Source organism: Dendropsophus ebraccatus, chromosome 1 (genome assembly GCF_027789765.1).
Source record: "Dendropsophus ebraccatus isolate aDenEbr1 chromosome 1, aDenEbr1.pat, whole genome shotgun sequence".
NCBI lineage: Eukaryota > Metazoa > Chordata > Amphibia > Anura > Hylidae > Dendropsophus > Dendropsophus ebraccatus.
The window spans coordinates 146,631,856-146,657,298 of NC_091454.1; the positions used below are offsets into that span (position 1 = coordinate 146,631,856).

Genomic DNA, 25,443 nt, shown 5'->3' on the forward strand with positions numbered 1-25,443 from the left:
GATGTAACTGCACTGTAATTAATTATATTGGGAAGGAAAGTGGGGGTGTGATTATGTTATGGGGGGGGGGGTCCAGGCACATTCTTTGCACAGGGGACTCTGAAGTTTATGTCCACTCCTGCATTAGTTTACTGTCACATTGTAAGTGGAAAGTTTCTAATAATACCATGTAATTTATAGAGTGTAGTATGTTAGCACCAAATATATACTAATGTCAGAATGAGAGATGAGCAAAGTGAATCCAGCGAAGCTTACAACACTTACTGACAGCAGCTCCCTGTGTACCTCAAGAGCTAAAATCAGACTCCTCACATCCAGACTGTGCTCCCTTCTCTGTGTGGATTCTGTCCATAAGATAGCCGACATGGAGGAGAATGTTTTTCCGTGTCAGCCATCTTATGGACTGAATCACCACAGAGCAGGACAGCACAGCCTGGAGGAGGGGAGTCTGATATTAGCTCTATGAGGTACACAGGGAGCTGCTGTCAGTATATACAGTGAGTACACTTACTAATACTGTACATTGAAATATTTTACTATAAAGTGATCAACCCCTTTAAAGGATTACAATGTTGATGCAGCTAAAAATCCATGTCTGTATTATCTGTAATTGTAGTAAATTTCCAGCTAGCTCAGAGCATGCTAGAAATCTATCCAGTCCTTCATTGTCAAGGAGAAGTTCCCTATCACGTCTCTCCTCCTGGTCACCTGAAGAATATGGAATAGAGCCACCTTTGAGCCGCAAGAACTGGAGTGGATCAGAAATTGACCTCAGAGCATCCTTGTGTGAAAGTGCCCAAAAGCGTTCTGATCTTGTTCAATGCCTAAGAGAGGCTCAGTCTAAGCTGGAGGCACAGTCGGAGGAACTCAGAAAACGAGACAAAGAGTTAGAAATGAGCAGATCCAAAATGGAGCTACTGGCTGTAAAGCAAAAAGTAAGATATCATGCAAGTTTTCACCAGCACATTTAGGATTTTTTATAATATTTTCAGTTGGACATGAATCACTTTTCTAGTTTTTATACGAGAACATTTAAACTCAGAGAAATATGTATTTAAACTTTAAAGTTAATTCTTAAAGGGGTAATTCTTAAAGGGGTATCAAGCATCGTTTTCCCACTTACCATCCCTCCTGAGTCTCTCTCCGTTTGAATTGTCTTCATTTTTCTTCACCTCCTGGTTTGGGCTTTCCCATGATGCACTTTGTTTCCTGTAATGTCTAACTGACTCTGTAGAACTGATAGATGGCTTACATCATGGGTCTCCAAACTGCGGCCCTCCAGCTGTTGTGAAACTACAACTCCCATCATGCCTGGACAGCTAAAGCTTTGGATTTGGCTGTCCAGGCATGATGGGAAATGTAGTTTTGAAACAGCTGGAGGGCCGCAGTTTGGAGACCAATGGTTTACATCTTGCTCAACAAGTCAGAGCTGTCATCTGACAAAGGGAGGCTGGGTTAGCAGGGCTTAGACCCGCCTCCCTCTTGATGATGTCATTGTCACAAAATGGCTGCCACAGAGCAACATGGGGTCAACAGTCATTAGGTAAGAAAGAGTTTATTTCCCTTCCTGGTGGGGGATTGAGGGGGGAAAAGATAGGGAAGGGGGGCAGATAGGTGATTGAAGCATAATACAAAGTTACATAACTTTGTAATATGTTTCAATTACTGGGAAAAAGCTTTTTGCTGGAGTACCCCTTTAACATATAATACATTAAGAAGATGGTTGCGGGATTTATATTTATCATCAAGTCCCCAGCCAAAAAAAAGTAGAAAAGCCTCCAATAATATTTTCATTTCTGCATCTTAAAAGAAAGGTGTCATTATGTATAAGTTATATTAAACCCAGCCAACACTGCCCATATGAGACTGACTTGGTCTTGCAACCACATGTGCACTGCTTCAATGAAGTCATGGACAGTACTTGCTTCATTTTCGTTGTGTAATAAAGTAAGGTGTATTCCCCTTGGTTTCATCTTCACAATGTGCATGCATCAGAAGCTACAGGGTGTGTTTCTGCTCATGTGAGTTAAATGTTAAATAATCTACGATTATGGGCCTGGGTGGATTTACCAGCGCAGTCGGTATGCCAGTGAGTTTTTCAGTAGTGGCAGGTTCTTTTTGAACTGGGTATTTGTTATTATGTGAAAAAAGCTTAATCTGTGTATAAATGAAAAGTTCTGCTACATTCTAATATACTTAGATTTGGAGTCCTCACTTTCTTTAAGTTATATGCTGCCAGTCAAAGAGAACGCTCTTTCATACATTCACTACTAGATACCTAGCACAACTCTCAGCTGAAAACTGAGTATATTGTATTTAGTCTGGTCAATGTTCTTAGACTGTTGTCACACACTGCAGATTTTTTTCCTTATAGTTTTGGATCCAAAGCCAGAAGTGGATTTGAAAGGAATTGGAACTATAAAGGAAGGACTTCTTCCTACTAGATCCACTTGTAGCTTTGGCACAAAGACTCAAATGGCACGTTGCTAACATAGTTACTACAATCTTATTGCCTTTTGGCCTACAAGTTCAAAGCCCTTTGGATTAGGTCCCAGAAAACAACTTGGTTCCAATTGCAATAGAAAGGAATATCTGCAGCACACACCAATACATGTGACCAAAGTTTTATTGCACGTACAAAATTCACAGACCAAGTGCATCGTGGGGAAATGATCGTTGGCCTGTGCATCTTGTACCTGCCGTAAAACTTTTTTCACATATGAGGGCCCGTTCCCACTGAGCAAAAGAAGCTGAATTTACAAGCGGAGTCTGCATGGCAGATTAACTTTAGATTCTTCCTGTCCTATTCCTTCAATGGCATTTCTTGTTTGCCTCTGCTCTCCGCTCAGAGAATGAACATGTTTATTATTTGAGCGGAGAGCAGAGACACACAAGAAATCCCATTGACGCAATAGGACAGGCAGTATCTCAAGCGTAATCTGCCACGTGGAATCGGAAATGGAACGGGCCCTATCAGAGCATGCTGTGGACATTTCTTTCTATTGCATTTGTTTACCTCCTATGTATTATGCATACAGCCATATTATAGTTCTATTTTCCAATGAGGAAAAATTAGGCTTTTCTAGTGTACCTAGTTGTACACTAGTTGTATCCATCTGACTTTATATGGAAGCTTTTTCTGTGGGATTCAAGATCATGCAACCTCCATCAGAATCCATCTGTACTTAGGTGCATACAGCAGCAAAAAGAGGGTAGTGTGCCACTTTATATGTGGATTGGCCCTGAAATTAATTAAGATATTATCATAAAAAACACAAGCTTTGATGGACCACTGTGGGAAAATCCAGATCCAGTGTGGATATCAGGCAGCTTGATAAATCTGGCCCATGTTCCATTTATCTTTTTAGCAACTAGAGTCTTCAGTATCCCAGTTGGAGAAAGAAAAAGGTTGGCTTGAAGTGTCTCGTTTTGAGGATAAGAAGCAACGTGGAGAACTACAAGACAGGCAAGTCATTGAGGGAAATTTATTAAAAGGCTAAAATGCCTTTTTTAGGAGCAGATGGGCGTAAACATATTCACAAATGGTGTAGGATGTGGTCATTTAGTGTTCCCTTAATTTTGTGGAGCAGTATATATAGACATAGGAATGTAGGAATCGTTAAAGCAATTTTGTCAAAAAGATAACACTGTTAAACTCTTTTTTTTTCTTTTTTTTTTTTTTTTTTACAGAATTATAAATCTGGAAATGGAAGTGATGTTGGCCAAATCTAGTTTGGAAAATTTTAACTACACAAATGAAATGATAAACCACAAAATATCTATGGTAAAATAAATCAGTCCATAATTTTTTTCCCCTGTATTTTGTCAGTTGAGACTTTATGCTCGTAACATGTAACAAAATGAAAGTGTGCTTGTTATACAGCCGTGGTACAGAATATGGCCCTCATTACTGCCATATTATAATAACATTTTGGGTTTATTTATTGATTTCTCAGTCGTGCATGTGGATTACGATGTGTGACACTTATTAAGAAATATATCACTTACTGTACTTTTAAATGTTAACTCTATGTGTTTAATGTATGCCATCCTTTAAAGGGTAATGATGAGGTGAATCGGGAATTGAAAACAGCTAGAGAAAATCTGGTATACTTCCGAAATCGTGTAAAAATCCTTGAAGCAGAAAAGAATCAAGCTGTAGAGGAGCTCAGGAAATTAAGAGAGGTAATCGGGATCAAATCAACATAAGGCTGAAGGTTAGGGGAAAGAATTGATAGTTCTTGATTAAAAGGAGACAGTCAGTGAGATGAAACCAAATAAAACAAGAAAAAATAAAAACCTAGGATAAAAATGCTGTACCTTCAAATACTAATAAGGTATAACCCACATTGGCCCTCGTGCCAAGACCAGTACCACCATCCCCACCCAGTGTGCAATATTAAACAAGACAGACATAAATAAGTTCTAAGGTAAGAAAAGGGAAAAATTGCTCATCCACATAAAAAGATCTGTTCTGACTGGGGGCTGGGCTGACTCTACTCCATGTGTTCTGTCTATGTTAGGCTAGGTTCACATCACGGTTTTGCAATCCGTCTCACTGTATCCATTTTGCAAAACGTACAGAAAAATGTGGTCAGCCATATTTTTTGTACGTTTCAAAATGTAAAAAGAAACATCAGTTTTTAAAAATAATGTAAGTCAATGAAAAACGGATCAAAATGGATGGTATACAACAGCATGCATTTTTACCATCTGTTTTAGCATCAGGTTTTTTTCCGGAAAAGACCGGATGCATTAAACGGAATGCAAAATCGTGATGTGAACCTAGCCTTAGACTTTACTGTTTACTTGTTGTTAGTGAGATGATATGATATTTTACTTTTTGTGCCACTCTAAAAATGTGAAATGAATATAAATTTGCAGCTTTCTCAGATATGCTACAACACGCACACAAGTTATAATAAAAGATTTTAAACATGGCTGCAATACAGCCATGTTATTATGTCCAGTATTTTTAGCTTCTTACATTGCATATTCTGTCTATTCTTGTCCACTTCTGGACGATATATTTGTATGATAACATTTTGAAATTTACAACTGTATTTGTCATGTGTGACTATCCAGACTTTATAGATAGGTGTATTTCAAGGATTTCACTTTCATCATGTTAAGAAATAAAAATGGGCAAAGAAGTCTATTACATTTGTACAAATGCTACAAACATTACATTATTTATCTTGTTAATACACATGTCCTTTTTTTAGTTCCCACTATAGCTATAAGTTAGCGTTTGTTGAAAGGAAAAAAAAACATTATAAAAAATGTAACCATATTTGACATGGCCTTGATTATGTGATAGTATAATATATCACAGTTTACTTTCGCAGGGTAGTCAGCTGGCTCTTAGTCAAACAAATGAAGCAAACCAGAGAGCAACAGATACACTCAGAACTCAACAAAACCTTCAAGATGAGCTTGCTGACCTCCAGCTGAACTTTAACAACCTTAATCTGGTAGGAGCACAGAAATAAGGAGCAGTTGTATAAGCCTTATGTTATATTTTATAATCCCTTAAAAATGTTGCTTCCAACAGGAGAAAGAACTTCTGTCCTCCAAAGTATTACGATTGGACGAGAAGGTTTCAGATCTGACTTTAAGACTGAAAGTTGCCCAAGCTGACAGAGAACGATTCTTGAAGGTAGGTATGGTGACAGGATGACTAAAGGCCCTATTACACCAAGCAATTATCGGCTGTATTAAGCCGATTATCGGCCGGTGAACCCCTCCCACAGCTTCCCCCACATTTACCTGCTGGCGTCGGAGGCAAGCGGGAAACGAGGAGCAAGCGAGCACTGATCTAACAGGTCGGCGCTGTCTTGCTCTTCCTGATCATCCTATGTTATAGAATCCTAAGGAAGTTATACCTTAAGATTTTTTCACAGTATTGACATGAGGTGATCCCAAACTCTCTTATCCCACCAGGAAAAGCTTGATCTGCATCAACGCACGCAGGAGCTTTCTCTAGAATTGGAGAGGGCCCAGAGAGGACGGGAAGGGTTTAATGATCAGGTCAGCGACCTACATATTGAACTCGTTGGGGCCAAAGCACAGGCAAATCGGCAGGACCAAGAGAAGGTCCAAATGAAAGAAGAATTGGTGATACTGAAGCAAGTAAGGGCTTAATAAATTTTGTTAAAACATATAATTTCTAATTTATAGTATGTTAGAATTTAAATATCCCAGTAATTTATAGTGATATAAATTAGCTGTATTTACTTTCAAAGTAGTTAGATATGGGTACATATTTATTTATGGCCCCAGTGCGATAATCTGAATATTACAGTACATGTTGATTCTCCGGGGCTGCAAAAGTTAAATACAGCCCTAGCGCTGCCAGGAAAACATGGATACAGCCTATGGCTGTGTCTATTTTTTTTTCAGGACTCCCTAGTTCAACATGCAACTTCTTCAGCCCCAGGGAATCAACATGTTTCTCGGGAATCAAATGCAGAGCATTCGGGTTCAGAGAACATTGCTGAGCCTGATCAGTTTAACAGGTCCGCTCAACTGATATTAAGTAGTCTTGATGAAGGTTCAGATGAAAAAATGTTCTTCAAGCTCTTTCTAGTCTATGTAAATGATATAACACAGTACATTCATAGCCTACTAGCTTTAATTTTCTGATGTATGTTTAGGAAAAATGTATTATCTGGTCATGTAACATAGAAGATGGGCTGTGCTAATGTGTCATTACTGTTGTTCACTGTTCAACCAGGTGAATGAGAAGGTAACAACAGAGTTGGGTCAGATACAGCAACGTCTTCACAATGCATTAGAAGAGCTTCACCAGACTCAAGCAGAGCACAAGATCTCCAGTAATCTTGCAGCTGCACTTGAGGCTGAGCGCAAACAACTCTTAGAGGAGAAGCAGACACTGATGGCTGCCATGGAGAATGATGAGGATAGCCAGAGTGTCCAGGAACTCAGGTGACTGGATGCAGAAACAATCAAAACACTTAATAGGAAAGGTCATATAGAATATATGTTTTTACCCATATATACTTTTTTCAAAACCAAACAAAAGCTCGTTTGAAATGTTATGAATCTTAAAATTCTGCTGCAAGTATGTAATCCTATTCAAACTGACAAACTGCAAACACACAGCCTGAAATCTGCTGCAATTCAGTTATGTGTGAGCCCACTCTACATGTGAATTGATTCAGTCCTGTTTTTGAATTGATCCGGTCTAAAACAGTCATCAAGAAACAGCCTAAGGCTATGTTCAGACTGCGTATGAGACTGGTCGTTCTGTGACCTGTCCGGGTCATGGAACGGGCGGTCTCAGAAAAGATCATCTCAGAAGAGATGATCTATGCAGCTGCAGAGTTTTGCGCGCCCGCATCAGAACTCCCCACTGCACACTATGGAGCGAGCAGCCGGAGCTGCCCACTCCATTGTGTGAACTGACAGGGTTTTTCTCTGGACGCTATTCACTGAATAGCAGCCGTAGAAAACTGACATGTCAGTTTTCTACGGCGCTGCTAGGGATCCCAGTCGGAGTGTGTACTCCGTGGCCGTAAACAATGGCCGTAATTTCCACGAAACTTAGGTAGTGTGAACATAGCCTTAAACTGTGCTCAATATTACATTGGAACAATACATTTAGAATATACGGTGGGGTAACTCTGGTCCTATTTACTGAACCTACCTAACACATATACCAAAAGAGTATACTTTTGTCATGCATTGTACAATATCCCTTTTTACTGTATTGAATAGTGCAGTAGATTATGCTGTTTAAAGGACAACTCTGGCGGGACGGGAAAAAAAACAAAAACACACACACACACACACACAGATCATACTCACCATCCCTCCGGTGACGATCGGCACTTGAATCCCCCGCCGCCCACGACTCTGTCACCTCCGGCTCCGATCTTCAGAACTCCCTCACTTCCGGGTCTGTGTAAAGTGAATGGGAGAGAAAAGGCTGCCGATGCGCATGCACACCGGCAGCCTTTTCATTGGCTGGAGCGCATCACATGGTTCCCAGCAAGCTCAACCAATCAGGGCTGAGCAGGCTGGGAGCCATGTGATGCGGTCAAGCCAATAAAAAGGCTGCTGGTGCGCAAGTGCACCAGCAGCCTTTTCATGTCCCATTCACTTTACCAGAAGACGCCGAAGAGGATGAAGACCAGGCCCGCCCCCTGCTGTGACGACATCGTCACAAAATGGCGCCCAGGAGAAGAGGACAGGGTCGACTGTAATCGGGAATGTATATTTTATTTAACTTCCGTGGGAGGGGTCTGGGGGTCGGAAAGGGGGGGATCGGAGCCACATAGGTTATTTAGACATGTTGCAAAGTTATATAACTTTGTTAAATAAGCTTAAAAAAAAAACAAAAAAACAAAAACGGAGTTGCCCTTTAATGCAGATACATCCAATAGAAACACTTGATTACATGCAGTATATAGGTCTTTTTGCACTGTGAGGCTATGGACAAAGTAAGCCATTGTAGCATATGTTAGAGCCTTCTGTTGGAAGTAAGGTGAGAAATACTGCTTACATATACAGTACATCCTATGCTCTGACATAATATGGACAGTTCCTTACAGATACAGGATACAAGACTTACAGTACATAAAGTTGGGTATGCATAACTGTGGGTCATCTGGATCTTTAGAGTGGCACCCATGGATTTTTATTAAGCCTTATTATGTTTCCTATGCCTATGATTGTGACAAAAAAGCATGTAGCATTTTACAGTGCCTGCTGTTTCAGTGAGGTATGTTCACACGCTTTCTTTTTTAGTAAGATAATGGTCGTTGTTTTCAGTCTTCAATGATTTCCATTAAAGTCTATGGAAACAACGACTGCCTGACAGGTCACACAATGGAGAGTGCGGCTCCGGTCGCACTCTCCATTGTGTTCAATGGTGAATTGAAGTTTATCCGGACAGTACTGCAGCACCGATTGGGATAAAATTCACTGACACCAGCGGTTCTGTGACATGGCCAGGTCACAGAACAGCCAGTGTCTTACGTAGTGTGAACCCGGCCTAAAACGGCACAGCCATTTAAAGTGTACCTGCCATTATAACTTTTAAATAAACAAAAGATGTGAAATAAAGCAAGTTGACAATTTAAATTCTTTATTTTTCATCATGTAAAGCATGGCACCACCTGTGTTCTGGACCTGACACTAAACACAGGAAGTCCTGTGTATCCCAGGTCATCTGAGCTCACAGAGAAGGCAGTAATGTGATTTACGGACACATTGACACTGTGGTACTGGGCAGGACTTCATATGTTTAGTCTCTTTTTTTTTTCCAGATTATGACTAAAAATCTGCCTTTAGGAGACTGGACCTGGATTTCTGGTAAGAACAGCTTTCTTTTACAGCATGATAACTAAAAAATAAATAATGAATGTAAATTGAAAACTTGCTTTATATCACATATACTGTTCATTTACATACTGTTCATATACAGTTTGAAAGTTATAACAACAGTGACCCTTTAATGATAGTAATTGAAGTTAGGGTGTCTGTGACTTGGGGCAGCATAAAAATAATGGCAGGTCTCTTTTACCTATATGTGGCTGCATGCATACACTGGTGATCTCACATGATACTTTTGTTCCCAGTTGCATGTTTAGAAAATAGGGATTTTCTTTTATTTGCAGAGCTTCCCATACCCAGCTACAAGAAGAAAGAGACAAACTCGAAGCCCGTTGCCATAACCTGGAAATGGCTTTGGAGCAAGCACATGAACAGCTGGGATCCCAAATCCAGGAGCAACAGCAAGTTATATTGTATTGGAAGGAAAGATGGCAACAGACAGCTGTAAACTTGAAAAATACAGAGGAGCTGCTGGAGCAAGAGAGAGCTCAGTGTCAGAAAGCTTCTGATAAAGTAAGGAAATGTAAATACTGCTTTCTTCCTATTCTTTGATATAGCACTAATCCAAAAAACTGTGGATTTCACATTTATTAGTTTTTGTATACATTTATATAGGTTCTGTAACTTTCACTATTATGTGGTGTGTTAGGGGATTAATTGTAGTTACATCTTTATCTCTCACAATGTTGGACAATATATTGAACTTGATTTGAACCTAGTTATTTGGAATGCAAGAAGCTATATTTCGGCCTGGAGCTGGGGAGGTAAGAGCATGTTGTTTTGTTCAGCCACCTCCTCCCCAGCTGTTTGGAAAGAAAAGTCTGTGCCCAGACTTCTCCTTTAATATGTGCTCCAATTTTACATAATTACAGTTTGTCCTGCAAAAAAAAACAAAAACAAATTTGAGGGAGACTAGCAAGCAAGAAAATTTTTTTTAGGTTAAATTCATATACAGTAAAATATGTAATAATTGATGACAAATATACAGCTAAATAATAATGAAGTATCAGGTATGGTAAGCTAAACCCTAAGTAAATAAGAGAACTGTGTTGAATATATTTAGAATTTAATTTAGTGCTAATATGTTTATGACTGTGCCTTCACAGAAAGAGAGTACAGAAGAGACTGAGTTATATAAGGAGCTACAGCAATCTCAGTAAGTTGTGACACTCTACCACAGTACAATGTCAACCAGTTGATCTACTACTTTTTGCTCCCTTTATATAATTTCATGCTAAAATATTACTGTTATTGTATTTATATGGAAATTTAGCAGGTAACTATTTCTAGAAAAGACAGGTGACGTTGTTGTAAAGAAGAAAACAAAATAATCCAAAAGTAAGCACATGCTTACTAATTCAGGCTATGTTCACACTGCGTACAAATCCGTAAGTAGTTCTTACACCGCCGTACATGTGCGGCTGGAACTACGGGCGTGCGAAAAATCGACATGTGGCCGGATGCGTACGCACCGCAAACATACGCCCGCAGTACAGTTATGCTTCCCTAGCTTGATTCGAAGCGATCTGAGGCAGGTCATTTACTTGGAAATCTTCGCCCAGCCCCGTAAACCACACAGAACCTTTTGGATCGAAAAATCAAGTTCAATTTGGCTGAAATAAGTACTTTGTACGGGACCGCATGGAAATCCACGGCCGTGAGTTTCAACATTTCCGTCCTCAAATAATGGTCTTGTTCATTTTTCACGGTGCCGTATACGATCCGGCCGTAAGCTCATACGTAGTGCGCATTGTGCGGGCGTATATCGTATACTTTCAAGCGAACGCATCAACCTCAAAACTATGTGCGTATATACGGACGGATTCATACGCAATGTGAACATAGCCCCAAGATGTGTGTGCAAAGGGAAATGACACAATAAAGGTTCCAAAATCTTCAAGTCATGACCAGGAGCGTAATTTGGTGGGGGTAAAGAGGGCGGCAGTTCCTGGACCCACACAGGCAGGGGGCCCACTGAACATTTCCCCTGTTAATGCTGTCCACAAAAGCTATGACAAACTTGACAAATGTCTATTGGCTGTAGGTGGCCCCTGGCCAACACTACGTGCTCCTGGGGGGCCCACATGGCTAGCAAATGCCATGCCTGATGTGAGGAGAACATACGGTTGAATGCGGCACGGTGATTGAAAAGGCTCTCCACCCTGCCAATCACCATTGTGGCCGTAAGAGGCCGTTCCCTCCTTTAGAGCTGTGGGACCTGAGTGTCACTCACAGAGCAGGGAGAGAAATGACATCAGAAGACGACAGTACTGCAACCGCACAGCAGGTAAGTATGGATTTTTCCCCTTAGTTATAGAGGAGGAGACCTGTGTTGGTGGGTGGGGCTAACTCCTGGGAAGGATGTTATCTATGGGGGTTGGGGTATGGGATGTGCTGGCTAACTGAAAAGGGGGTACCTAATTTGGAGGTACAGTCTACACACAGTGGTGGTGTCTAACCACCAGGAGGATTACCAGGGAGTTTACTGCTGGGAAAGGGGGTGGCTGCATGGGGAATACATACCAGGGGGATTACCTACATGAGATGGTGTTGGAGGGATGCCTACATGGAGGATACTACCTTTTGGGGGGAGCGGGGGATTGCCTGATATGAGATAAAGATATAAATGAGATGAACAGATAGAAGAATGGATAGACGGCTTATTAGAAAACAGAAACAGCGCCATAGCTTCCTCCATGTTGTGTGTGGTATTACAACTTGGTTCCATTCTCTTTTAGTGGAACTGAGCTGCATTACCACACTCAAACTTCGGGGAGACAGGTGCTGTTTCTGGAAAAAGATAGCTATGTTTTTGTAATGCTTTTTTCGTTTTACATGATTATATATGTGAAATATAGAAAGTCTTTTCCACTGTTTTCAGTCCCTGTTCACTATGAGTAATATAGCAGAATATACTCTTTATTATTCGGAAAGCATTGTCATCTGCTGAGGTTCCTTATAGGTAACATAATCGGTTAGGGGCCCACTGAGACTCACTCACCCCCCTCTAGGCTGAACCCCTAGCTACACCCCAGGTCATGACCAATCTCCCAAAATTGTAATTTTATATTTGAAGGGCATAAATATGGGCCTCCAGGTAATGAGAAATCCGCTCAATCTTTACTATGTACGTTACAAGCTAACCCTATACCTAGTACCTGATGAAAATTTAGTGAAATATATGGTTGCCATACACATTCAGTAGCTGTTGATCAAACATTAATTCAGCCGCCAGCCATCTTCCTTTATCCCACATATACTTGAACCTTCATCTTGGCCTGAACGTTTATGTGTTCAACATGGAAAGAAGTGGGGTAAGCTGCTTCTAGACAGGGCCGGCCGTAGGGTAAATGGCGCCCTGTGCAAAACCTTTTTTGATGCCCCCCCCCAGCCATACAACTGCCCCCTCATTCCCCAGCCATACAAACAAGAAGCCCCCAGCCATACAAACAAGAAGCCCCCCAGCCATACAAACAACTACCCCCTCAGCCATACAAACAACTATTCCAGCCATACAAACAACTAGCCCCCCAGCCATTCACACAACTACCACCCCCAGCCATACTAACAAGTACCCCCCCCACAAATACACCCCCCAGCCCACACACACAACTACACCCCCCCAGCCCCCACACACAACTACACCCCCCCCCAGCGTCCCACACAACTAAAGCCCCCAGCCCCCGCCAAGTTCTTACCAGAGCGCTGGCCATGGCAGGACATTACCCAGACTGCTGATTGGCTGGACTTGCGTTCTGGGTGACATCATGCCACATCGCCACGCAGGAGGGTAAAGGAGAGGAGCTAACCACTGTGGAAGGAGACAGAGAGCTGCACACGTAACTTGGAAATAGAAGTCAGATGTGCTGTGCTTTTATTTCTAACTTAGGTGTGCATCTGTCTGTCAGAGCGCCATCCAGAGCGCCCCCAGCTGGACGGGAGTGAGGCGCTCTGTGCAAGCACAGGTTGCACACCCCAAAGGCCGCCTTCTAGACTCCCCTGGCAGTGATCTATATCGCCTGTAGAACAAGAGAGTCAGTAAGTTAAAATCTAAAATGTCCATTTTCAATCATATTGTGAGTTAGAATATACCTGTAAATCATGTGTTACACACATCCTATTGTTGGTCAATCACGAAGTGGTTCATGTGAACTGTGAAATGTTTTTCCTGCCACATTTGAAATCTGCATGAATATGTGACACGTCACTTATTCTGTGCATATTTGGAAAGGAAAAATGTCAGTCTGCCGAAAAATGAGGCTAATGAGTATGCCCATGTGCATATCCCCTAGATTTAGGCTATGTGGTATGCATCATATTTTTCCCAATAAATATACATATGTGGTGTACCCCCGGTGAGATGTTATATCGGAGGAGTGGCCAGTCACTTGCTAGGTGTTGTAGTGTGACATCACTCTGGTGGTGGATGGCCGAGATACAGCCGGACCTAAGTATGTTGTCATGTGACGCCAGTGCCTGGTGGGCACACAGGTGTGATGTCACGCCTGCTTTTAGTTTGGAAGGCCGGTTGTACCCTTTTCCCCTGTGGTCAGTGTCCTGACTGTGTCCCCTGTGGGTTATGTCACGGATGGCCAAAGAGAATATCCAAAGGTTGTGATGTGTGCTGTGTCGGTGGTGGTGAATAATCACAGAGTCTTGAATTAAAGTTGAGTTGGTTTACTACTTTATAAATGTACAGCAGGTAATACAGCAGTGACAGGATAAGGTTTTTTTAGTCAAAGTCACTGAAACACACTTGACAACTTTCCAATAAAACACTTGATAATAGAATGACCAGATCTGTAGGATAAGTGCAGTGCAGGATACAGTTGTGTTGGTTGAGTTGTGCTGAGTAATACAAGAGGTAGAGTAGCAGGGAGGAGGATGTTGTGAGAGTCTCAATCCATTTACTCCTGTGCTCTGCTGGGATGTTGGAGGATGAGGATACTTGTAAGAAGAAGAATAAGAAGAACACCTGTGTCCATGTATTGACCTTTGACTTCGGTCTTCACACCACCTTATGCCCACTAGACTCGGCTGAACCTTCCTAATGGGTGACACAGGCCCCAGACCTTGTTACCTGGGATGAGCGGAGTGCTGAGGGTTCCCTTGCTGACACCCATGCTGCGAGATGGAGTTCATAGGCTACTGCAACTTTGCTCAGCCGGGATCAGTTCCTGATACATATACATAATCCAGCGACATCTAGTGGCTAACTTTTAGTACTGCTTTCATCATAATAATAATAATACAATAAGTACAGACTTTTGCAAAGGGTGTATATAACTGTAACACCCCTAGTGGGACACCACACATACTTTTATTGGTAATGCATAAAGAGCCTTTTACATGTTAACGTTATTTTATTGAACAGGCCAGTTATTGCACAGCGATCAGCTAAAAAGCAAGCAAACACTTGTTTGTTGGCTGTTCTCTGGGATCGGGCAGGTCTATAATTCATCAGTTGTCAGTAGCACATTTTCTACATAAGTGGGGGATATGCTTTTGCAAACAATGGACGTCATTTTTTTAGTTATCCATTTTTCCCCGTCCTCTCACGGTTCTTACTATTAAATTCAATAGACTTTTCAATGAAAGACACACCCAAAGGCCAATTAGTCCACCTAAACTAGAATAATGTACCAACAGCCGTCATTGCACTGATAGGCAGGCAAACAGCGAAATGACAGACGTCATTTTGAATTTAAAATGACGGATGTCATTTAAAAAAAATTATAAACTGACAAGAAAAACATTGTGGGAACATAGCCCTAAATCGTATCTGTTGTTTGAAACATGTTACAGTGCAACAGTACCTGTTGAAAGATTCTGAGATGATACTAGTAATATGAATTCACAGTACATCCTTTAAAATCTTGGGCTAAACCCTTCAGGCTGATTTCACTTTGTGTAAAGAAGATAGTGAAACGTAGTTATAGTTTTTTTCTGTGATCTGTATACCCCTCATCTTGAGTTCTGTGATACCTAAAGTGTCCTCTCACTTGGTATGCATGCCTGATCAATGTGAAATGTTTACCATAGTACCTTTGTGACTGTTCCTGAGCATTGCTTGCCTATTGTCTTTTATAGCTGCTTATATTATCCGCCTCCCTTTCATAAGTAGAAATTTTGCCAGGCCCTTTTTATTTATAGGAGCTGGCACAACAAATAACTATTGCCCTGGTATATTGTATTGGACTGGCACTCCCGTATGCGCCCTATGGGATTGTCTGCTGGAATGTATAATATATTTGTGCAGATTACTTGATTTTAGTTTGGCTAAATATAACATGATCTCTATAGGGAGAAGATAAGGGAGCTGGAAATTGAACGATCGGACAAAGAATTACAAATGAGAAAGCTAAAGGTGAGACAACTGTCATTGTTATAGCTTTGCTACTACCATTTATTTAATGCATTCACTTTTTATGTGTCATCCAGCTATGATGTATTTTTATATGAAGCCACAGCGATATACATACTGGGGGAGATCAGGACATGCTGCCCTCCACACAATGTAAAATGTACAGAAAGAATATATGCTCTGTTCACATCTGCATTCTGAATTCCATTTTTAGTAGGAGGACAAAAGCAGAATTGAAGTTGATGGATCTCTCACACAGCAGACATTAGTGATGCCCAATGAACTGCCAACTGCCAATGGAGTCTGTTGTTTGGCCATAAAAATAGTGCTGCATGCTGCAATATTTTTAACCATCCAATGTGATGGAATCTGTGATAGAATGAAGTCTAAAATGCAAACATGAACAGAACTTCATATTGACGACTATTGAAAAAAATTACATGATTTTAATACTATATTTCAGTTTTATTGTATTATGCATTTACTTTATTGCATTGCCAAATGTATGAATTTAGAGGGAATTTATCAATGCTAGGGGGAATTTATCAATGGTGTACACTTTGGCAAAAAAAAAAAAAGTTTTTGCTAATTTTTGAACAATTACTTTTTTACACCAGTTTTCTAGTGAGACTATTGATGAATTAGTCATCACAAAAGGAGTGACTATTGAGGATGTCATGACATCTTGTGAAGCAATTACTTTTTTACACTGACAAATGCGTTGCAAATGAGTTGTTTACATTCCATAAAGATTAAGCATTAGAGCTATGCACCAGTAAGACCGAATTCACATGTCCGTTATCACTGATCCGTGTTCATGGACAGTTTGATAGCCCATTGCTTTCTATTGGCCTATTCACACAATCTGTTTTTTTCAGGGATCCCCAATACGTTCCTTGAAAAGATAGCACATGTCATAACTCGGATGAGATCACGACACAGATTCCCCCAAACAAGTCTATGAGATCCGTGTTTTTCACAGATTGCATTGATCTGAACTCTGTGCACATCCATGAAAAACATGGATCTGTTTAAAGCAGGGGTGGGGAACCTCCGGCCCGTGGGCCTCATCCGCCCCCTGAGACCTCCCGATGCGGCCCGCGGCTCCCCTGTGACACGCGCGGCACTGGAGGGGAAGGAGCCGGCGCACACAGCATCCTCCGGTGTCTGTGATAGCTGCCAGGAGGATGCTGTCTGTGCCGGCTCCTTCCCCACCAGAGCGGCGCACGTCTTCCATCTCCTGCAGGCCGCGTGCGATGACGTCATTTCATTGCACGCCGCCTGCAGGAGAAGACAGGCACAGGCTAGAGGGGAGAGAAGAGGACCTGGACAACGTGGGAGCGGAGGAAAGGTGAGTGGTATGTTTATTTTTTTTATTTGGGGGTTAACTAGGCTACCAGGGACATGACTTATGGGGGTTAACTAGGCAACAGGGACATGACTGATGGGGGTTAACTAGACAACAGGGACATGACTGATGGGGGTTAACTAGGCTACCAGGGACATGACTGGGGGGGTTTAACTAGGCTACCAGGGACATGACTGGGGGGATTAACTAGGCTACCAGGGACATGACTGGGGGGGTTAACTAGGCTACCAGGGACATGACTGGGGGGTTAACTAGGCTACAAGGGACATGACTGGGGGGTTAACAAAGCTACCAGGGACATGCCTGGGGGTTTAATTAAGCTACCAGGGACATGACTGGGGAGTTAACTAGGCTACCAGGGACATGACTGGGGGGATTAACTAGGCTACCGGGGACATGACTGGGGGGGTTAAGTAGGCTACCAGGGACATGACTGGGGGGGTTAACTAGGCTACCAGGGACATGACTGGGGGGGGGGGTTAACTAGGCTACAAGGGACATGACTGGGGGGGGGGTAACTAAGCTACCAGGGACATGCCTGGAGGTTTAATTAAGCTACCAGGGACATGACTGGGGGGGTTAACTAGGCTACCAGGGACATGCCTGGGGGGTTAATTAAGCCTACCAAAGGCATCACTGGGGGTTAACTAGGCTACCAGGGACAGGCACTGGGGGTTAACTACAATAGCAGGGGCACTAGGGGAACAATACTTTGCCTTGCCCCGGGTGCTGCAAACACGCTACTAACTGCCGCGCATGGTATGCGGCCCTCAATTGATTTTATTAATGCCCGACCGGCCAACGACATGGAAAAGGTTCCCCACCCCTGGTTTAAAGCCACAAACAAGGATGCAAAACGCATGGTTTTTCACGGATTACCCAACAAGCATACCAAAACTCACTACTCAGTTTCCTGGTGATAGCGATGCAAGCGTGTATCCCACTATTGCCAAAGTCAATGACTTGATGCATATGGAAGATCTCACTTCACTCAAATTTCACACTACCTGGTGGTCATAGATGCACTTTTAAGAAACTGATACCTACAAGGGCCTTCTGAGGTCCCCCACCTAGTTGTTTTCATACTCTTTGCACAACATGGTTGGTGTGGTGGAGCTGGTTGTGAGCTTCCACAAGTCCCCTAACTCCTTTCCCTATACCCTTCCCCTTCCCTCTCTAACCCCCTTTTCTCTTTCTATCTGTTCTGTCCTTATTGCCTTTTTTCTGGTTCTCTTTGTCCTACTATTCTGTCCTGATATTCTTTACTACCCAACTTTACTTTCTTATATTGAAAATTGAAAATTTTAGACAGGGTTGGTGGGTCTTCCCCACCTTTGGCTGATTCTTGTATTTATGAACATTCCTATATATATGTCTAGGACATGAGATGTTTGGACCAATTGATGGTGTTGATTTCTACTGTACACTGTTCAATATTTTGGTGTAAATAATTAAAAAGAAAAAAAAAGTGTCAAGAGGCAGACAATAGTGCCGGCTCCTGTCACAGGCAATTGACATGTAAATTATATGAGTGGAGGCACGCAACACATTACATTGGGACTCTGAGGCAGGCGGGATTCCAAGTGCAGTCCGCTGTGGGGTTTCTGCTTGGAAATTCTGCCTGTTTTACTCCCTAACAGTAACACTAACATACCCTAACAGTTTAACCCCTTAGTGTCCCATGATGCATCTGGTATGTCATGGTGACTCTGGGGGAGTTCAGAGAGGGGTCCCGCCGCTCCCGGCTGATATCTGTCGCCGGGGAGCGCCTCTATTAGCTGGCGCGGGTCCCGTTGCCGCGCCGGCTAATTAAACATCTAAATGCAGCTGTCAAACCTGATAGCGGAATTTAGATGCCCTGTTTATCACGTCCCTTTTGTCTAGTGGGACAAATCTTCCCCCCGCGATGCGCTCGCAGGGGGGAGATCCCTTCTTCTGGCCGGCCCAGGCCTCAGTGTCGCACTGACGCTGATCCTGACTCGGCAATATATTGCTCTGGTCTGCAGCAGGCCAGAGCAATATATCACTGATCTTATGGATCATTGCTGTGTATATATACAGCATTGATCTCTATGAGAAATCAGTGCTGTGTATATAGACTTCTAGTTAATGTAAAAAAAAAAGTAAAAATGTTTTTTTATTAATAAAAAATCCCCTCCCCTATTAAAAGTCCAAATCACCCCCCTTTTCCCGTTTTATAAATATAAATAAACAAATAAATAAACATCTTTGGTATCGCCGCATGCATAATCGTCCGAACTATTAACCCTTAGGGGACACAGCCAGTTTTCATTTTTGCGTTTTCGTTTTTCCCTCCTCGTGTATATAAGGCCATAGCGCCTGCATTTTTCCACCTAGAGACCCAAATGAGCCCTTATTTTTTGCGCAACTAATTGTACTTTGCTATGGCAGATGTAATTTTTGCCTAAAATGTGCCGGGAAACCAGAAAAAAATTCAAAGTGTGGTGAAATTGAAAAAAAAAACGCATTTCTTTTATTTGGGGGAAATGTGTTTTTACGCCATTCACCCTGGGGTAAAACTGACTTGTTATGCATGTTCCTCAAGTCGTTACGATTAAAACGATATGTAACATGTATAACTTATATTGTATCTGATGGCCTGTAAAAAATTCAAACCGTTGTTAACAAATATACGTCACTTAAAATGGCTCCATTCCCAGGCTTATAGCGCTTTTATCCTTTGGTCTATGGGGCTGTGTGAGGTGTCATTTTTTGCGCCATGATGTGATCTTTCTATCGGTACCTTGATTGCGCATATATGACTTTTTGATCGCTTTTTATTACAATTATTCTGGATTTGATGCGACAGAAATTGCGCAATTTTGCACTTTGGGATTTTTTTGCGCTGACGCCGTTTACCGTGTGAGATCAGGAATGTGATTAATTAATAGTTTGGGCGATTACGTACGCGGCGATAGCAAACATGTTTGTTTATTAATTAATTAATTTATTTTTATTTATAAAATGGGGAAAGGGGGGTGATTCAGACTTTTATTAGGGGAGGGGGTTTTGTGTTATTAAAAATACATTTGTCTTTTACTTTACACATATACTAGAAGCCCCCCTGGGGGACTTCTAGTATATGTACTCTGATCTCTCATAGAGATCCATGCAGTATAGTTATACTGCATGAATCCATGAGATCGGTGTTCTATTACTTTTGGCTGCTGCAGCCAAAAGCAATAGAATGCCGAGCCGGGATCAGCGCCATTACGGAGCAGACCCCGGCCCGGGATGGATGCAGGGATCGCCCCCCCGCAATCGCGCCGCAGGGGGGCGATCCCCCCACTAGACCACCAGGTATGAATAAAAGCAAGTATTTAGAAGCAGCTGTCAACTTTGACAGCTGCTTCTAAGTACTTAATTAGCGGGCACGGCGATCGGACCGTGCCCGCTAATAGCCGCGAGCCCGGGCTACACGCGGCACCCGGGATCGCGGCAGTTCAGAGGGTGGTCGCCGCGCGACCCCCCTCTGAACTCCCATAGCGGCACGAGGACGTTCAATAACGTCCTGGTGCAGCTATGGGTTAAAGGGGTTGGCCACTTTATAGTAAAATATTTCAGTGTACAGTATTAGTAAGTGTACTCACTGTATATACTGACAGCAGCTCCCTGTGTACCTCATAGAGCTAAAATCAGACTCCTCTTCACCAGGCTGGGCTGCCCTGCTCTGTTTTGTTTCAGTCCACAAAACGGCTGACATGGAGGAGCATGTGACCATGCCCCGCCCTCTGTGTCGTCCATAGACATATACAGGCTCAGTGGTGGACACTGGGGGGTGGGGAATGGTCACATGCTCCTCCATGTCAGCAATCATATGGAACAAAACACCACAGAGCAGGGCAGCCCAGCCTGGAGGAGGGGAGTCTGATATTAGCTCTATGAGGTACACAGGGAGCTGCTGTCAGTATATACAGTGAGTACACTTACTAATACTGTACACTGAGCAATTTTACTATAAAGTGGCCAACCCCTTTAAATTATCACATCCCTGATCTTGCACGATAAACAGCGTAAGCGCCCAAAAAATTCTAAAGTGCAAAATTGCGCATTTTTGGTCGCATCAAATCCAGGAAAAAATGTAATAAAAAGTGATCCAAAAGTCGTATATGTGCACACAAGTTACCGATAGAAAGAACGCATCATGGCGCAAAAAATTACACCTCAGACAGCCCCATAGACCAAAGTATAAAAGCGCTATAAGCATGGTAATAGAGCACTTTTAAACACATTTAGTTTATTTTTAAAGGTTTTAATTTTTTAAAAGCCATCAAATTAAATAAAAGTTATACAAGTTACATATTGTTGTAATCGTACTGATGTGAGAAACATGTATAACATGTCAGTTTTATCATAGGGCGAACAGCGTTAACACGAAACTCCCTGAAATTAAAACTAATTCCTTTTTTTTCAATTTGACAGCGCAAATTATTTTTTCCCAGTTTTGCAGAATATTTTATGGGAAAATAAAGTCTGTCATTGCAAAGTACAATTGGTTTGGCAAAAAATTAGGGCTCATGTGGGTCTCTAGGTAAAAAAAAATACAGGCGCTATGGCCTTTTAAACATAAAGTGGAAAAAGCTAAAGCTCAAAAACGAAAATTGGCTTTGACCTTAAGGGGTTAAACAGAAAAGCAAACACATACAGTACATAAAACAAATGAAATAAAACACTTGCTATGGCCCTGGAAAAGTTATAAATATTTATTCTAGTTAATGTGTCCTGTGTTTATAAGTAATAGGGAAGTGTGATGCTGGTGAACAATTAAAAACACAACTGTAATACTATACTACACAGAGTGACAATGGATCTGTCCTTCGCATTGAGCTGGATGCTTGCCGGCAGCAGCTGGAATTGGAGAGAAGTCGTCGGGAGGTGCTACAATGCAGGGTAGCAGAACTGGAATCTAAACTTGCAGCAGAGAGAAAAGACCAGGTCAGTGTCCTTGTGTGCAAACACAACATTCATGATTTAGTCCAGAAATGGGGAACCTTGGGCCCTCCACCTGTTGTAAAACTACAATTCCCATCATGACTGGACAGCCAAAGTCAGGCATGATGGGAATTGTAGTTTTTCATTAGCTGAAGGGCTAAAGTTTCCCTATCCCTAATTTAAGCCCCTATTACACGGGCCGATGGTGAGGACCAAGCAAGCGCTGACCTGTCAAATCAGTGCTCACTTGCTCCTCGTTCCCCGCTACCTGCCGGTGCTATTACAGGCGCCGACAGAAAGCTGGTCTGAGCAGGGGGAATGGTGGCCGGAAGCTGTGGGAGGGACTCCTGGGACAATCTTTAGAGATAGCGGCGATCTGCTGCTGCCGCTCCTACTAGACGGAGCTATGGCCAGCAGACCATAGTTATGGTTCTTAATATTATAACCTTACCATAACAGATAAGCGTACACTGAAAGGACACACTAGTGTATAGATAAGACTCTTTTCACAATAGCTGAAGCTCAGAACTCAGCCTTTCTCTCCCTGCACAATGACCAATGCAGAGGCCACATTGCCTGGCAAGAAAATTCTCCCATTCTAGCGACTAGGGTATACTCCAGTCTATTATACCTGTGTCCATGGGGAATGCTGTAAAGCACAGGTGTCAGACTCCCCATTGCAAAACAACAATTCCCATTATGCCTGGATAGCCAAAGCTTTAATTGCTGGTTAAAGGCAGCTGAGGCAAAATGGCCGCCTTCTTAAAAATTTATGTTTAATGTATTTTCCAGTTTAGATTTTAAGTAAAGCTGCTAACACATTATAACAGAGGCATACGTATTATATGTCATTTCAGGATTGTCCTGGTAATGAGGAAATTCAGAGCACTGTGATCCAGCCATACAGGTTTGTTTTTTGGAATTTCAAAAAATTGAGCAATGTTTATGTCTGTTTACCATTACTTCTTATTTAATGGATTATAAAGAGGAGAACTCTGTGCACTTGGCTGTACAGTACAGTGCTCTGAGCTGGTGGTAGAAGAGTAAGATTGACTTGTGTAGTACTGTATCAAGCCCCACGCCCATTCACCTCATTAGATTTACTAAGAGGCACAATCCAGCTTACCCATAAATTGCCATATTGAAGCAGGACCTTCCACCTTGGTGAGGACAAGACAGAAAAGTTGCAAACTTTCCAGGTCCACAAGAGTGGTGTAAAATTATTCACTCTTTATTTTTTCTCCACATTTAAATGAATAAAAGGACCTTACATATACAAGAGCCATACCAGTGTATCACAGCAGTCCTATTTATAGTCATACTACCATCATACCATTTAAAGGGGAAGTGAGCACTTTTTCTGTATGAAGCACATAACAATACCTGCAAAGTGTTTGCATTCTCCATCCTGAGAGCCATGCATTCCACAAATGTGTCCAGCCGTCATTTACAGGACATGGGGTCAATAAAGTCAGTGGTGTGTAGCAGAAAATGCTGGACAGTGTGATTTATGGCTACTCCATGGAACATGCCGCCTCCTCAGGGCAAATCTGCCGCCTGAGGCAGATATGGCTGTGATTGTGATGCCCCACATTGTATAGAGAAATGTATAATAAAAATGAAAGAACTACTCCAGTTACTGCAATTACTACTTACAGATTGCAAGATTTTTGCTTTCAGTCTTTTAATAGGGACCTTAACAGTTTCCTTCCAGGTTATAGAAATTTGTCCTGGTCAGTACAGGACATAGTACAATTACAATATATGTAACAGAGCTAAGCATCGTAACAAGCCAAATACCTATGTGCCCATCACATGACCATAGACAGATACTGTATCTATCCACTTGGAATAAAAGTCCCCACTGTCAGCAAGCAGGTATCTAAGACACTGTGACAGGTCACTATAAAGAATATACTGGAAAATGTAATACTTTTTTTGTAATATGAAAATGACTTACTGAGTATTTAAAACAAAGGAGAAATAGTAAATTTCATTTATTTATTTATGTTTACATTTCATTTATTAACAATTGGGTATTATAGAGAATACATTTCGTATTTTACATATGGGCTATTTTGTTGATTTTGGGTGTTTTGTGCATGATTTTAGGCCTGAAATTTACAATTTAGAACAGCAGCTGGAAAAAGAAAGAGAAGCAAAGAAGCAGAAGGATGAACTTATATTTACTCTTAAAGAGGTAAGAAACTGTAAAGCTGGTAGTAGATGCGTAACTTTTATTAACAGTTCCTAGCAATAGATTTAGGACGTTATTACTTCTAGGGCAGCCTGACTGAAACAGTGTTGTTTCCATGATATACAGCAATAGATGTGGCCAGCCTGACTGAAACAGTGTTGTTTCCATGATATACAGCAATAGATGTGGCCATGTGTATCTATTGGGGACTTGTTTGTTAAAGTCTCTATAGTTACATATCCAAATAAAGAGATGTTTTATCGAGGGTTGCCTTCATCTGTATTATCATGTCTTGCATTAAATATATTGGCCTAAAACTTTGTTCTGTCTTTAAAACAGCAACTGGAGGAGCTTAAACTTAAGAAATCTGGAGATATCAAGGTGAGCAGAAACTTAAATACCTATGTTGTGTCCTGTCATTAATATGGCTTCTAAAAAGGGAGTACGGTATGTTTTTGATAAACGTTTGTTAGTTATTACATTATAAAGCTTGCACCTTTAGTGGTGTCTGATCTGCATGTATTTTAATCAGGCTTCCTTAGAAGAAGTAGACTCTGAGTTAATGCTGGTTCGGGAGGAACTACAGAAGGTCTGGGACATGTTAAAGACCAAAGACACAGAATTGGAGGAGCAGTATCATGAACTGGAATCTGCTCGGGACCAGGTTTGTAGTTAGGCTAAGGTGGTGTACTCATACACATAGGAGCAAAGTCATCTGAACCTTGTAGTTTGGGGAGGAATAGCTGTTGGCCAAAACAGTGTTTGACATTTATTGGAGGTGTATAGACACCTTTACCTTTTATATTTACAAGTAGAAATTTGAAATTTGAATGCATCTAAATGGGCTTAGGTCTGCAGCAGATGTATGCACTTATAGAAGCTTAATTCAAATGTATGTGACAGTCAAATCTCTGTAACATATCTTCCCGGGGTAAACTCTTAAAGATAAATGCTTCCTCTTCCCTTCTTCAACCAAGCACTTATACAGTGCCAAGGAACAGATGATACGGTTATGGTTTCCTGTAACCAACCTTCTCTTTCTTGCAGCCTTGCCCGTAAGTACTAATGGAGGTTATAAAATTAAATCCCCTGCCCTGCAAATAATCACCAGACAATATTTTACAATTATTGGGATTAACTACATGTCCGGTCCCTTCACATGTGTAGATTTAATACATACAAGTAGTGTTCCAATTTTAG

At 41.7% G+C, this 25,443-nt stretch overlaps 1 protein-coding gene across 2 annotated transcripts in view; it reads left to right on the forward strand.

The window, feature by feature from the left end:
* Positions 1-25,443, forward strand: part of LOC138778365 (uncharacterized) — a 58,804-nt gene that overhangs the window by 17,731 nt on the left and 15,630 nt on the right. For both annotated transcript variants that reach the window (XM_069956440.1, XM_069956441.1), the window contains exons 4-19: positions 617-935; positions 3,369-3,466; positions 3,691-3,784; positions 4,060-4,185; positions 5,349-5,474; positions 5,555-5,659; positions 5,944-6,132; positions 6,737-6,948; positions 9,645-9,873; positions 10,467-10,516; positions 15,664-15,727; positions 21,912-22,049; positions 22,904-22,953; positions 24,159-24,246; positions 24,583-24,624; positions 24,776-24,907. In XM_069956440.1, the coding sequence (XP_069812541.1) occupies positions 617-935; positions 3,369-3,466; positions 3,691-3,784; positions 4,060-4,185; positions 5,349-5,474; positions 5,555-5,659; positions 5,944-6,132; positions 6,737-6,948; positions 9,645-9,873; positions 10,467-10,516; positions 15,664-15,727; positions 21,912-22,049; positions 22,904-22,953; positions 24,159-24,246; positions 24,583-24,624; positions 24,776-24,907 (2,062 nt within the window). The remainder of the gene's footprint in view (positions 1-616; positions 936-3,368; positions 3,467-3,690; positions 3,785-4,059; positions 4,186-5,348; positions 5,475-5,554; positions 5,660-5,943; positions 6,133-6,736; positions 6,949-9,644; positions 9,874-10,466; positions 10,517-15,663; positions 15,728-21,911; positions 22,050-22,903; positions 22,954-24,158; positions 24,247-24,582; positions 24,625-24,775; positions 24,908-25,443) is intronic.